Source organism: Desmodus rotundus, chromosome 12, assembly GCF_022682495.2.
Source record: "Desmodus rotundus isolate HL8 chromosome 12, HLdesRot8A.1, whole genome shotgun sequence".
In the NCBI taxonomy this organism is placed as follows: domain Eukaryota; kingdom Metazoa; phylum Chordata; class Mammalia; order Chiroptera; family Phyllostomidae; genus Desmodus; species Desmodus rotundus.
Window position 1 is genome coordinate 99,373,731 of NC_071398.1, and position 16,050 is coordinate 99,389,780.

The 16,050-nt window shown below is 47.9% G+C and overlaps 1 protein-coding gene across 4 annotated transcripts in view; it reads right to left on the bottom strand.

Annotated features, from left to right (window-relative positions):
* The window catches only part of POU2F1 (POU class 2 homeobox 1), a 113,620-nt gene that overhangs the window by 47,145 nt on the left and 50,425 nt on the right, over positions 1-16,050 (bottom strand). For 3 of the 4 annotated variants that reach the window (XM_053914585.1, XM_053914586.1, XM_053914583.2), the window contains exon 2: positions 2,616-2,681. In XM_053914585.1, coding sequence (XP_053770560.1) covers positions 2,616-2,681 — 66 coding nt within the window. Of the gene's footprint in view, positions 1-2,615; positions 2,682-5,788; positions 6,021-16,050 lie in introns of those variants that run through there. The other variant, XM_053914584.2, reaches the window with a different exon arrangement.

The following is a 16,050-nucleotide window of genomic DNA, read 5'->3' on the forward strand; positions in this document are numbered from 1 at the left end:
TTCTCCTTCCATCAGCCTCTGTCTCTCCAGTGCTTCCTTCCTGCCGGCCCATAAACACGCGTCATCCCGAAGGCTCACCACTGTACCACCTCTCTCCACCTCCGCCCACACTGCCCCGCCGCACCCTGACCTGACACCTCAGGTCTGCCCCATCTCCCAGGGACGGCTAGCTCTTCGGAGACTAGTGCACGTGACACGCGCGGGGACAAGCACGGACTGAGCATGTGCAGGAACAACCCCACGTGGCAGACTTCCTGTGAGTGCACAGGGGCTGTCCGATGAGAGCGTGTGCCGGACCTAGCTGCTCCGCTCAAAGAGGCGGCTCTGGCCGAAGACAAGAGAAGCAACAGCACAGTTTTAACTAATTTTACAACATCATTCTCCTTAAATTACCAAAAATCAAAATTATTTCCCTAGAAATGTTTAAAATTGTAGTAGTCTACACAAAAGTATTAACATACTCTTTATAATAAAGCATTCTGCAGGCTTGCTTGTTACAGTTTTAAATAAAAATCAATTTGTAATATCTGAATAATTTCACAGCCAATATATCAAACAGTAATTTAACACAGAAACTGGAACCCAAATGTATTTTGATGTCCTAAGCTACTGAAGTGACACCAACAGGAGATGCTAAGGACAGCCGAGAAGCCGACATGGAGGTACCAGCTATTCTCCAATGAATGCAGAGGCCCATAACATGGAAAAATCTAGAATTTACGAAGGTCGCTCAAGCTGCCGTGGACAGACGGAGTGAGTCGCTGCGCCCCAGAGTGAGGATGGCTGACCACCTCGTCTCTGATGCGCTTCTCTGGGCCGTCGCACTGGCAGTGGCTGGCAGAAAAGCAGCGCACTTTCCCACGGCCGGCCGGCAGGGGAATGAGGGTGCCGCCACCCCTGCAGCGCTGAGGTAGGGGGGCCTGAGAGCATGCTGGTTCCCAGCCAGAGTCCGAGCTTCAGAGGCAGTAACAGGGAGGTACCCGAATGGATAACTGCCAGACTCTAAGGTAGGTGTGGCTCCGCACGCATTTCACAGGGAAACAGGGCAAGGAACTCCTGAGACAGTGTCAGCAGGGCTCCAGCTAGAATTTGCAGTCTCATTTCATCGCAGTTCAAGGGAGAAACCACAGGCAGGGGGCACCTCCTGGCCCTGCCTTCATTTCCTGGCTGGCTCTGGGCCCCAAAGTCCTATTTCTTGGAATACTAACACCTCACTGGCAGGGCGGGCACAGGAGCACCCTGCGACCCGGGAGCACAGGCAGAGTGCACGCCCAGGAGGGCTACTCAGTGTCAGAGGGGCCAGGCAGCAGGCAGAGTCCCAGGGCCTGAGGTAGTGAGCGTTCCGGTGTCATCCAATCACTCTGAGAACGTGTCTTGTGCCTTGGGTACGCATGTCTCCTCTTCAAAGGTGTCTTTTAGGCACGGGTGCACTGCTCTCTCTCCCTGAGCATCTTACTGGGACCCACTGGCCGGCTTCTCCCTGTGAACATGGCCCACACCAAGTCCAGGTGGCAGGGGAGTGTCGCCGAGAGGGACAGGTATCCTCCAGAGACTGAAGGATTAGCGAGTGCCCCCAGGAACAGGGCAGTCTAGAACGAAAGCTGCGTAGGCCAGAAGCTGCTGCATTGGCTCAACTCATCTGCTTCAAATTAAGAGGCTGCGTGGCCGGTGGTGTGGAGACCAGTTTCCCGAGTGACTCTCCCCTCCCACCGGTGGAGTGGGGCCTTTTGAAATGACAGGTCACAGAGGCCACGGTCCCTGCACCTGGACAGCCTGGCTGACTTTAGAAACTACAAGTTTCTGTGTCTCGCTGCCCCAACCTCCACGCGGCTGAGCACTCTGAGCTCTGCTGCTGCCCCTGGGCCTGCTCTCGCAGGCTGACACTGAGTCCCGCGGCCTCAGAGCCCTGTGCTCTGTGAAGAGCGTGGGCCGCAGACTCGGTCCACCCTCAGGGACTGAGCCTTCCTCTTCTGGGAACTTGGTTTTCTTATCCATTTATTAACTGTCTCCTGGGAGAGGGTTTAACCCAGCGTCACTGTGTAGGGAAAATCACCGCCAAGCAGGATGTGTTAGAAATAGGGTTCTAACAAGGTGCAGACACCGTGATGGCGTGAGCACACCTTACTCTGAATGTGGGTGGGACGGGTGACTGTTTTGGTAACACGTGTAGCAAGGGCAAATTTTCACTGAACGGTCAGCGTGTGGCGCACACGTGCTTAACTCTTCCTCTTCAGTGCTCACGGTGTGACCTCGGAAACATATCACCCCACTTCACAGCTGCGTGAACGAATCTCAAAAAGACCGGGAACTGCCTGACACCACACAGCTAGTAAGCAGCACCTCCATCGTTCATCCCCAGAACTGTGGGCCTGAGGACAAGGCTCTGAGCTGCCCCACGCTTCGCTGACAAGCGGCAGCAAGAAGACAAACCATCTGCAGGAGAGGGCAGGCATCGAGAGCACAGACAACCCCAGGCCCTGCAGTGCGGAACTGTGTCTGACCACTCAGCGCTCAGCCAGGTCTGCGCCTGCGTGCCCACCTGAGCCGGGCCAAATGGAAAGCCCCCCTTCCCGCACTGCCTCCAGGTAAAGAGTGTGCCCGGAGGGGCATCTTACCTGTGCTGCTGTCCCCGCTCTCCAGAGACGCTTTACCATTTTCTGACGGATTGTTCATTCTTGAGTCTGCAATAAATCAGAGGTGAATAAAGTTTTTAAAAATTGAGGATGCAGTGAGGGGGCAAAACCGTGGCAGAGGAAAGGTTTGAGAATACTGACCGATGTCACAGCCCCACGGGGTGAGGGGACAGAGTCAGTGTGAAAACACTGGAGATTCAAGAGTCCATCAACCCTGAAGTGACCCAGTCATAAGAAGTCTAATTTATTTTAAGATTCTCCCACGAAAGACGGCAGAAATCTAACCTAAAAGGTTTAGAACAGTGTCTGATGCACAAAAGGAGTAGGTGCTTTACAATACAAATGTAGAATATGTTAAAGAAACAAAATCCGTCACAAAGTAAAATATGTTATTACCAAATAAAGTTTCTTTTCCCACAAGCAGAGATGTTTGTTAATTTTGACCAAAACAACCCACTGACACCCTGACAACAGACTGGACAGGGCGCTCAACAGAACAATACTACCGAGTACAGCTAAGGACAGCGCCTCCACTTTCACCCCACCCCCGCCAGGCTCAGCACGTGTCAGAGGGCTATGCTGGGTCCGGGCCTCCGTAGGAAAGCAGTGCGAGCTGTGGCACGAGCACGACAGACACATCTAACACTGGCAAGACTGAGAGACAGCCACACACAGCCGCACCCGCTCACAAACCATCCCACCCTTGGTTCCCAAATGAACCTGCTGGTGGGGTTCCTATCTTTCAGGGCTATCTGTTTCACGAAGACTTCCACAGTCGTAAGTTTTTACCAAGCAACATTAGGTATCCCAGAAGACAGGCGACAAACAAGAGCAAGCCTGCCTCTCTCCTACTTCTTCCAAAGGGTGAACACGCAGCATATGTTAAAGGTGCACCTTATCCCACATCTCCTGTAAACGCAAGCTCAGCACATTTACAAATCAAATGAGTCTACTCTCAAGCAAGTTCTGCCTCTTCCCACCAAGTAAGAACCATTTAACTACTGGTTACTAGAGAATAAACACTTTAACTATGTTATATTTGATCTTTTGACCAAAAAGCACATTTTGTCATGTTTAATGTTTAAACAAGAAATCAAAACGATCACTAGAGTCCCACCCATGCCGTCGCAGTGGCATTATCCACGTGCACGAGGGATGAGAAACTTCAGAAAGAAGCCCCCTCTGTAAACTTCATGCCCATCCAGAAGCCGTGGGCCTGCCGCTCTGACACAGCTTTTTAAACAGGTGCCTGTCCTGGGTGCTTACGTGGCTCTGTCATAGTTTGGTTTGTTCTTCATAAGTACAAAGCGTTCGGATTCTTATGTCTTTGGTCATAAATGAGGGTTGTTCTCCAACTTCCTTCCCCACACTGTCCAGAAAAATGTAAATCTCTTCTGAAAGCACACTAAGGTTTGAAAGAAACAGGTGTACGGCTTAGAGAAAATCAGCTTTCTGAATGACGTAACCTAAATCCTATAAAAGTCAACAGAGACTACAACGAACATAACAGAATGTACCATTAAGCACACACGTTGCTCGATGCTTCCTTTAGACAGTGTCTAAAACAGAGGGAAAATAATGGACCAGATGACATTCATTTAAAAAGATGATAATTTTCTGCACGCATGAAATAAAGTAGGCTTAATTCCTAGTGAGTCATGAGCCTAACCACGTACAATTCCTATCCTCATTTTCATATTCCTAAATTAAAGATTATGTCACGGGCATTCTGTATGAATCTTCTAAAGATTTTCTACTGAACTGTCAAGAGCTTCAAAACATTTGACAAAATTACTTCACATACAAAATAATAAATAAAAATTCTGATTACCTGTACAACTATGGGAAGGCTGTTTAAACACTTATTGTTAACAAAAAAAAAAATAGGTATAATTTCTTATTATAAGATATAATACTAAAAATGTTTCAAAAAGGTATTTTCCTTTCCTTCCTTGATTCCCAACTTAGTAAATGTAAGGGTAAATAAACACAATAATTTTGTTTTTGATATTCTCTGGGCACGTTAAACCCACTGTATAATGAGTCTGAAACACACTCGGCAAGTTGCTCTTGGACTGAATTCCTGACAGCAGTTTGCTGGTTCATTCATTCACCTTCATGCTGTGCAGACTTTACTACTACCCTGGGTTTAGGCCACACCTTCTCCCTAAGAATTCAAACATATTCAGAATTATCATTTTATTCTAGCCTTGGCAACTGCAAAGGTGACAGAGGCAGCCTCAACTTTTCAGATGGGAAAGACGGCACACAGGAGAAAAATCATTTGCAAAGGTCTGAAAGATAGCGAAGTCCTAGATTCCTACCGCCAATCTGACTCTCCTGGTGGCCAGACTAACCACAGGGGCCACCACTTTGCTTATGACAGACAGACCTCAACGCAAAATACGGCCGCCATGAGCCATCCTCTGTCTAAAAACCAAAGCGACCCAGTGGAGTTTAAAGCTCAGTTACCAAAGGCAGTTTACACATTGCAGCCAGACAGCCCTCACCCCAACAGGCCTGTTGTTCTATAAGGAAAACTCTAAAAGCAGGCTTTCCAGGACTTAAAACTGTTTTCCTGAAGAAGAAAAGTTAATTTCTGAACAAGGAAAATGCTAGTATCCGTCAAAACCCAGAAAGCCCTGCCTCTGGGGTCTGGAACTCGGCCTCCACTGGGGGCGCTGCCCAGGGCAGCCGCCTGAGCCGGCGCTCCGGGAGCCGTCCTGCACCGGGCTCCTCATTTTCACCAGGTCCTTTGGTTTTATATAAGACATTCGAGCCAAGTATGCAAAACATTTTTATTAATATACATATTATTTAGATACACTTTAGACCTTGTTTCAGATCTAGTTTTCAGACCTATATGAAATGCTCTCAAAAGAAATTTCAAAAAAAAAAAAAAAGCAAAAATCTCCATTCAAGTTGAATCCTAAATCCACACTATTTAATGAAAATATCCTCTGAACCAGAAGAACTAGTGGTAGGGAGGGACCTGTGCTTTGCAAATGCTCCCCCTTCCCGCTCCAACCTCCTCTCCCCCACCCACAGCGGTGGCCTGTGCCATTAAGCATTTCTGCATAGTCAACCGCAGGGCCGCTATTTCCATATTACAGCTCCATATCACAGCCCATCGCGAGAGCCGGGCGGGTACCCACCTAGAGCAAAGTCACTGCAGTCCAGCATTGCTGTGAGGTCTTCTAGGTTCACACAGTCCAGGGCAAGGAAGAGACAGGTAGCGGTTTGGGTGGGGTAAGAAGGTACCACTATTTCTAACAAATCTAAGAGAACAAGGGTGGGAGGTGGAAAGTGGATGGGGGAGAAGCAACTACTTCAGTCACACCACAGCCATCTTCAACTGAATAAGGAAACTTCAGTTGCTCGGAGGAGTTTTAGTCTCTCCTACCAGTGAGGACTGACACTGTCAAGGCAACTGAAGCATGAAAAGTTCCCCTTTTTGTAATAAAATAGAAACAAAGATTGCAGCTGGCAGTTTCCATAATGAAGCTTAATCAGTATGCGCGTGATTAGGGCCCTATGCAAATCTCTCCTCGTTAGCACAGCAGCCAGCACTTTGAAGTCCACGAACAATTCATTTACAGAATACACTGAAAGCACTCGCTGCATAATTTAAATCATTGCATAAATATTTATCAGTCCATTTGCATATTAATTGGCAGTGCATGAAGAGAGAAATTATCTCCTGAGTGCCAGCATAATAATTAGGAGGATAAAATGAGATTTCTGCCAATGGCCTGGCTTCTCGGCCCTAACTTGTGATAGTGCGGCGGGGAGAGGGGAGGGACAGGAGATGGAGTTCTGTTAAAATGCCACTGAAATGACACATACAAATTAGAGACAACTCTACAGACTTAAGCACCTTTCATCTTATTCCTGCTGGCAACAATGACTTCAGTAATAAGGGGATTTGCAAAAACCTTTCTACACAACCCAAATAATCCCAAGGAAACAATGAGCAAGGTGGAAGCAGAGCGCAGGGCACAAGCGGCACTTGCCCGCTGATGGGGACGCTTCCAAATCTGACAGCGCCGCAGGGAAGGAGCTCCTCGGCACGAGGCCACGGCACAGGCACAGAAGCCGGGCAGGACCCACGAAACTGCCCCAGGAGAGGGCAGGCCGGGGCGCCACACTTTTTATATCACAGGTGACCACAGCCTGGGCTAGCTGGACTGCCACACAGTGTACAGGAGCCTTCCCCATCACTCGGTCTAAAGTGCAAGACAGCTGGTCACTTACAACAACAGTCATCAGAAAATGGGCCATGTAAATTGTGGAATTACCTAGTATTTCAAGTAAATTCTGCTGAACAGATATGAATACGTGTGTGTGTGTGTGTAAAACCCTGCTAAACAATACACCTATTCAACTTAAACTGAATTCACAAGGTAAAACGTCAATCACAACATGACAACACTCCACTTGAATCATCGTGGGTGGTTCAGGAGATTCATAAAACCACATGAAGTAAACATTATTACCTCTTTTACAAGTAAGGAAACTGTGCCCTGGCCGGTGTGGCTCTGTTGGTTGGAGCGTCATCCTATGCACCCAAAGGTTGCAGGTTCGATCCTCAGTCAAGGCACACGCCTAGGTTGTAGGTTCGACCCCCGGTCGGGGGCGTGTACAGAAGGAAATAGATCCATGCTTCTCTCCCACATGGATGTCTGTCTGTCTCTCTCCCACCCTCCCTCCTTCTCTAAGATCAGTGGGAGTATCCTTCAGTGAAAGTGCCCTTGGGTGAGGAGAGAGAAGAAACAACTAAGGATGCCAAGCCATATGGAGCTGTAGCACTCTACCCAGTGTCACACAAGTGACGCATGTCAGACCGCACAGCCGGACCTGGCGACACGGAAACCTGCGCTCTTGGCTCTCACAGACGATGGACAAGTTGTAGGTTAAGGGACTTGGTGGGCACGGGGGCAGGGGCCTCGAATAAGGCAAGACTAAAACAGCCTGTCTTGAGTGTGGCGTGTGAAGAGGAGACCGACAACGAGTGATGGGGATTTGTGTCTACAAGTCAAGTGTGCGCAGATACACAGACGCACGCAGCAGACTGAGGCATGTTCCCAGGAGTATCATCCCATTAACTGCTTTGATTGTGAACCGGTCTTTGAGCATGCCAAGTGTCTGATTTCTAAAAATATGTCATTTTAGCCAACACTAAGGCTGAAATTGAACTTGACATGCATGTGAGAAAATGAAAGACGAGACTTTTATAAGGATTTTTTAAAGATTTCCTTGCAAGTCAAAAACAGCGAGGAAGAGAACCAAGAATCTCAACTTCCAGACCAGCACTGTCTACACTGCTGGTTTTTCTGGTGCAGAATCACAACGAGCCTTCGAGGAGAGGGTGAGGGGAGCAATGGAGCGCTGCCATCTGGGACCAAGAGACCAAGAGCAGCAACTGCATCTGATCGCAATTCCTAACACTGTATTAAAACAAGCAAGGCTAGAGTGTGCAGCAGAAGACAAGCCTCCAATGAGGTTTAAGGCAGAACGTACCGGGCTACACAAGCTCGGCCCGGTGGTGGGGAAAGAGGGGCGCAATGATGAATGTGACTGGAACGCAGGAGATGCCAATCAGTGTTTCCTCCCCTCCCCGTCTGCCTCGTGGTGTCTTACCCGCACTGTCTGCGCATGCAGAGCGCCTCTGCTCCTCCCCAGCCACCTTTCCATGCCATCTGCAGGGACGCTCTGAACGCCATCAGTCCTGAAGGGCCGCCGGACAGCCACCGCCAACGCAGGAGGTCTGCTGACCGGCGCTGCGCAGGGCCAGGCCTGAGCAGTGCGATGACCGCCGGCTCGGCCCAGGGTCCTGTGAGGAGAGGGGCGCTCTGCACAGCAAGGGGCTGCTGCTCTCTGGGGGCTAGCATCTAGAAGACCCCTGTGCTCTAGTGCAAACCTCACCCTCTTCACTCCAGGAGTAGGGAGGAGGCAAAAGGAGGAAGCAGCCCTGACCTGCAGCGAGCCAGGGTGACAGGAAGCCTCACTCCCGTACAATGCGACGGCCAGGAAAACGCCCCTTCTGCCACCCATCATCTAGGTGCGCTGCACATTCCAGAGGGCAGCTTTTAAAATCCCACCAGACTGCCCAGGTCCCCAGTCACCGCACAGCAAGGCCCGAAGGAAGGGAGCTGCCAGACAGACAGCTTTACTCACAGTCTCAAATGTTCACCGCGTGTGGTCTCTGTCTGAGATATCAGAATAAAACAGGACCTAAGAGGGCACCCTGAAAAACAGTCTGGAGGTTCGTGGGATTGTCAGTCATTTACACGTCAGTATGAATTAATCCAAATCAACTGCTTTCACTTTACATCTAGTTTAGGAGTTGATACGTGATGTGATGTAATGGTTGTTTCCACTGGGAAGGATAGCAATAAATACTCTTATAATCTTATTTTATAAAAAGTAAACTGAGGTCTAGACCATGCCTTTTAGGTCACTTATTATTAAGTTGCAGAGAAAGGAGGGGTAGGGATAGGGGACTGGGAGAAAACAAGGAGGCATGAGAGGAAAATAAAATAAAATATGCCACAGCTCTTAGCCCACAACGCACATCTGTAGTTGGATCGTTAATTGGAAAGGCCGACTTAAAATAAATGCCATAAAACCACTATATACGTCTTCAACATCTCATTTAATGCAAAGTTCATGAATACACACTCATTCCCCAATTTTCTGATGTCGGACCACAACCTTTGCTTTTGGTTTAGATCCACTAGTTGCGTCTTCTCTTCTTCCTTGGATAAAAATCACACCCTTAATACACACTCTGATATTTCCAGTTTCGATTTCTTTATCTTTATCTTTCAAGCTTTTCACGTCTTCACATTTTACAATGTATACTATGTACAGAATAAACATAAACAAATTCGGGGAAAGTTTCAGGAAACAATGCTACTTCCTAGATGCAATACACTCTGCTATGTTCTAATACATTTTTTTTAAAGTGCTTTTTTCAACCTATAAGTTAACCTCATGACCCACAGATGGAAAACTGCTTTAAAAATAAGAACTTAAAAGACACATAAAGCCATCTGATTGAGAATTTTTTTCATTCTTTTTCTTTTAGAATAATTGATCCCTAAAATTTTACAGCTCTTCTATTCAAGTCTAATTCAACAGCATTTTTAGTAATTACCCTTTATCAAATCTTTTCCAAGCACTGAAGTTAAGTTTTCACAGAAACATCGTCTTTCTTTCCTTGGTTTATATAATAATTATTTAAATTGTGTAATTAAAGTAAGTCGCACAGCAGACGAGGGGCACAACCAGTCCGCTACTCGCGGCCACCACAGCGCCCACTTGTAGAAGCGTGTCTGCAGAGACCGCTGAGCTCAGGGTGAGCCCCCAGGAGGCCGTGGGACAGGGAAGGCACCAAGTCCGTCAATCCCGTCTGCCGGGAAGCGGGGGTTTGTGCAGAAAGCCCCCACGCTGGGCGGCATCGAGGGCGAAATGGCACAGTTTCTGATTCCCTCTCTGGCCCATGCTCCCTTGTGTTTCTGCAGCCGTGGGACCAGCTCCTCAGCTGCTCCGCCTCACACTGTGGCAACCGTAAGCACATCATTACGGAGTCCAATGCCACACCTCAGTTGTGAAAGCGTCCTCGCTGTGGGGCTCTGCTAGAGTCTCACCACTTCACCCCCACACCAGGCTCACTCGTCTGCTCCTCCCGTCCGCATGTCTGTGACTGTCTGCCGTCATCCCAGTTTCCCCCAGTCACTGAGCCCGGCCCTGATGCATTCAGTGAGCGAGCGCTTCCTTGGTGCTGCCGACGCTGGCGTGGACGTGGGGGGTTCGGCCGCTGAGCCACAGATGCTCACAAGGGAACAGGGGAGAGGACCACTGGACGATCACGCAGTAAGCAATGACAGAGCATGAGCACTCCGTGGAGTGGGAGAACGCGTGTTGGCCTAGACATCCATGGCCATTACTGGAGTTCCTCCTCTGATTTCCATTTCTTAAATCCAAGAAAACAGGCTTTGTTTTCTTTAAAGCCATATGCTGCTTTGACCAGTCCCATGCGTTTCCGAACTGTTCAGTTTCCTTTCCGATGCTGGTAATTGATGAGTTCTCTCTTACTCTCGGTCTTCACAAATTTGTGTGGCAGCACAAGGGTGACGAGCGTCCCAGAGTTCTGTGTGAGACACAAAACTTAAAACGCATTCTCCCACACAACTAACAACAACGTCCTCTAAGCTAATCAATGTTCGCACTATGTCTCAGCAACATTAACAGCACAGCGGCCCGCGCTCCTCGGCGTTTACACTCAGCCTGCCCAAGGCGGCCTTCCTCTCTGCACAGCTTGGGAAAAGCCTGCCTGTCCCACAAAGGCAGGTTCCCATGCTGTGACCGCAGATTTTTGGCCCCCTCGCTCTGGGACCCCACAGCAATTAAACACCCCTCTCTTGAATGTAACTTTCTACTTTGAAATAGTTAGAAACGTACAGGACTCAGTAAAGACAGGTCCCATGCACCCTTCACCCAGCTCCCCCGACTGGTGACACACTGTGTAACTACAGTCCTCTTCCAAGTCCTGGAAACTGACGTCGGCACATACTGTGTGTACAGTTCCAGGTCCTTCTACTGCCACGTGTGTATATTAGCATAACCACCTCTGCAATCGAAACACAGAACTATTTCACCATGAAGACGTCTCCCCTGCTACCCCGTGACAGGCATGCCCACTCCTCTCCCTGTGCTCAGCCTTGACAACCACTAATGTCACCCATCCCCACAATCCTGTCATTCTGAGATGTCACACAAACGGAATCAGACAGTACACGTGACCATTTGGGGTTGGCATACTGTACTCAGCATAATGCCCTTAAGATCCATCCAAGACGAACGTGTCAGTAGTCTGTCTCCTCTTATTGATGCACAGGGCTCCACGCTGCGGGTGGCCAGTTGGCTAACCGTTGTCCGAGAGAAGGGTTGGGGGCAGTCCCCAGGTTGCGGCTGGTACCACACCGCTGCTACACACCTCTGTGTGTGGGATGGACATGGAGAGGGGCACAAGCCCCACCCTGGGAGAAAGCCAGTGCAAAGAAAGCCCCGAGCTAATAAGTGACTCCCACCTACAGCACAAACAGCACATTTGTGTCCACACTTTGGTGTGGACATAATTTTTACTTCTCTGGGATAAATGCACAGAAATGAGGCTGCTGGGCCATACACTAACTGTATGTTCAGCTTTTGAAGAAATTTCCAACTATTTTCCAGAATGAATGTCCCATTTACACCCCCCAAGCAGCAGGACAGCTCCAGTTTCCCCAAGTCTCCACCAGCGTTTGCCGCGGCCATCGCCTTTTGCTCAGCTGCCCTCACGGGGTGCGGTGGCACGTCATGCTGGTCTTGGAGCACTCGTCCCCAGCGGCCAGTAACGCGGAACAGCTTTCTATGTGCCTGTGTGCCATCCATGTATCTTCCTCGGGGACACAGCTATTCCTTTCTTTTGGGTTTTCTAAAAATCTCTATTTTCCAATGGGCTGTTTGGTTTTTGTTAGGATTGAGTTTTAAGAGTTCTTCATCAGGTATATGTGCTTTGCAAATAATTTCTGCCAGTGAGGAGCTTGTCTTTTCGACTCACTTCAGAGTTTTAATAAAGTCTAATCAATTTTTAATTTCATTGACTCAGTTTTAGTGTCATGTTTAAAAACTGTGGACCAAGCCCTACATCCTGAAATTGTCTCCTATGTCCTTTTCATAATGTGTTGGGTCTAAGTCACAAGTTTTATTTTTAAATCATTTGTCAAAGAGCCTACCCTCCCCCCACTGAACTGCTTTTGCACCTCAGTCACGAATCAGCCAGGGAACTTGTTTGGATCTATTTCTGGGGTCCCCACTCTGTCCCACTGGTCCATATGTTCATCACCCCACCAGCACCCCCAGGCTTGACTCCTACAGCTACAAAACAAGTCTTGAAACTAAAGACTGATTCCTCCCACTTTATTCTTCTTTTCCAAAATTTCGTTAGCTATGCTAGCTCCATTGCATTCCCATATTAATTTTAGAATGTCATCTATTAAGAAGTTTGTGGGGATTTTGACTGGAGCTGCGTTAAACCTGCACATCAGTTTGGGGAGAACTGAGGCTTCCTACGCTGAATGTTCGAACCCTCGGACCCAGTGCATCTCTCTGTTTCTCTGTGTCCTCCTTGATCCCTCCCATCAACACCTCGGAGTTCTCAGCATCCAAGTCCTGAACATGTTCTGTAGGGTTTAAAACTAAGTAGTTCTTTTTTTAGTCGTTCCTTTAGGGTAGGTCTGCTGTGGATAAATTCTCTGTTTCCCTTCATCTAAGGATGTCTTCATTTCCTGTTCATTCCTGTAGGATACTTTTGCTGGATATAGAACCTGGAATTTTCAGCTCCTTCTGCCCTTGAAAAATGGCATACCAATGCCTCCTGGCCTCCATGGTTTCTTTCTTTCGTTTTCTTTTTCCCACTGTGTGGCCCGCTTCGGTGCCTGCAGCCCACGGGCAGAGGCCGTGCAGTGGCTCTGGGGCAGGGTGCTCTGGCACACGGGGCTCTGGCCTCCACGGTTTCTGATGAGAAATCCACTATCTCCAGGATGGTTTTCCCCGTAATCAACGTGTTATTTCTCTCTCGCTATTTTCCAGATTTCCTCCCGAAGGTTAGAAACTCAGTTAATTATTTTAAGTGAAATCTACCCAACATAAGCCCAGACCACAAGGTGAATACTTGGAAGTGTGGTGTTGCGGGTCTGTGTCACGCGCTGTTAAAGCCACCACTCCCCCGACACTGTCCTTCAATACGGCTACTTAGGAGAGCCCGAGCAAAGCAGTCCGCACCCGTTCCAAACCGAGTCCCCCCACAGGCCCGCCTGGCAGTCCCCGTCACGTGGCTTTACAGGAAATAGGGTCTTTCAGACAACGAGGTGAGATGAGGTCATGAGGATGGGTCCCATCCATCGCTGTCGCTGCCCTTCTAAGGAGGGGGAGTTCGGACGCAGACACAGAGGAAGAGGAGCGTGGCGGGAAACAGATTCCCTGGCTTCCCCGCACAGCCTTCACAGGAACCAACCCTGCTGCCGCCTTGCTCACAGACCTCTGGCCTCCTGAACTAGGAGACAGCACACCTCTGCTGTTCAAGTTGCCAGCTGTGGTGTTCGGTATGGCAGCCCCGGGACAGTAACACAAGAGCCGAACCCTCATTTCCTCACTGAAAAATTGTTGGTTGTTTTAAAAATTGAGATGAGGCTATAAGCTATTTTAAAAATAATCAGGAATTATTGAAATGATAATGATGTTATATAATCTCTTATTAAATATTTAATAAGTATAAGATTTTTCTCCTGTTATAATAAAAATCTTTAGATAATGCTCTTGAAAATTTCCATGTTTTTTAACTAACTTTCAATCCACAGGCCAGAAAACCACTTTTACTGTACACGGCAAGGACAGCATGTTAATAATGCTGGGACCGCCTGCACATGGCTGAAGTACACATGGGTTTTTTTCCTACTTCTTCTCATGCTTTAGTCCTTAAATTACATTTCTTAAGAAGTTTAAATTTTGTTTTGAAAACCTGAAAAGAAAACTTTATGGGAGATTGATATACAAAAAGCTGTACACATTTAACACACACAACCTGCCAAGTTTGGAGACCAGTATACACCCATGAGACCACAATGAAGGCCATAAAAGTATCCATGACCTCCAAACGTGTCCTTTTGCTACCCCTCCCCCCTTTGTGAATTAAAAACTTTTGTGTGTGGTAAGAGCACTGAATGTAAGATTTACCCTCTTAGCAAAGTTTTAGGTATATAACACAGCACTGCTACCACAATCTTCTGAAGACTTAAACTTGGACTCCTCCATAAAAAAGAGAAAATACCCGAACTGGTTGCCCCAGCACTGGATGCCGCCCCCGCTGGACTCAGGCACTGGGACAGTCTCCAGCACTGGCACTGTCCCCAGCATTGGCACTGCCAGGAGCAGGTGACCAAGATGATGGAGGGTCGGCAAGCTGACCAAACAGAAAGCAGGGCATCGTTTCAGACAGAAGGTTCTCTTTGCTCTACTGCCTGGACTCCCAACCCTCTATGAACGCTAACCACGCCAGCACGTGGGTGGGTGCGTCTAGCAGGTGACCAGCAGGGCAGGACTTCAATAACGGGGAGCTGCCCAGCCCTGCCTGCCTCCTTCCCTCCTAACTCAGAGGTGATGAGCAGCTGCAAGGGATGCTGGGAGTAGTCAGGCAACTCTCTACTCTCTGCATAATGTCAACAGCATTAATACATTTCATGTCACCTTTGCAAGCTCCAGTTAGTAGGAAAGAATTTAACTAGAAAAACAATAAAATCCATCAATGTATCTCACCTTTTAGAAGCCCTAACATGACTCCCCCAAACAGAAAGGTACCAGGCAACCTAATGTACATTACTCCTCATTTTGAACAGATCAGATTAAAATGCACACACATTACAATTCTGTGCAGTGAAATATCCACACTGCTAGCAACAAAACAGCTACGTGACATGAGCTACTCAAATGCATACTGAATATCTCATGCCTACTTCTGTGCGTCCCTCCCTCTTGGCCAGCCAGGTGGTAATTTGATGAAAGACTCCTGGGGAAAGGTGAATTTCAGGTTTGAGGGCAGAGATTCTCCTAATCTGGGCAAACTCAGGTACTCTGGGCATTTCACTAAAGAAGAAGGTAGTGCCTTTTAAACTCCTGACATTACAATTCCATTTAAGATAATGAGCTTTTATTTGTGCCCAACTTGAAATGTTGCATTAATTTTGAATAATACTCTTTGCTGTAGCACCAACTTTTTTCATTAAAGGTATCTTAACTAATTTTGAAAGGGTTGTTTTTAAAATATTTTGGGAAACTAATCATTTAGCGATAGGGTTTGAAACCAGAGGGAAGTGTGGTTCAGCTCCAGTTCTCACATCCTGAGCCCTAGGGCTCCCCACCCTCTTCCCCTCCGTCTCCTTCTCTCTGAGCCAGGTACAATGACACCCCTACGAGGCTCTCCTCAGGCACCTGGCAGTTAATGAAGGCTGTTACACTGTTGTTAATAGGGAAAATACTGGATGTAGAACAAACAACACCTTTGTCTTTGTTCCCACAGGAACCCTTGCAGTTAAGCGACAGGAGAACTAAGTGACCACACCGTAGTCAGAGACCCCTACGGAATCTCTGTCAGTCCAGACTGAAGGCACTCAGCAGAGAAGAATTTTTAAAGGCACTCTAGGAGTCAAAATAATGTGTAGATTCTGATCCCCTCTACACTGGCTAGATGAACTTCCAGAAGCAAGTTACTTGACTTCTCTGATCTTCACATAGGTCAATCTGTAAAGTCGTAAAATGCAAGCTATCATATTCCGATGACTACATTAATCTTATAAAGCTATTTTCTACAAAGTAC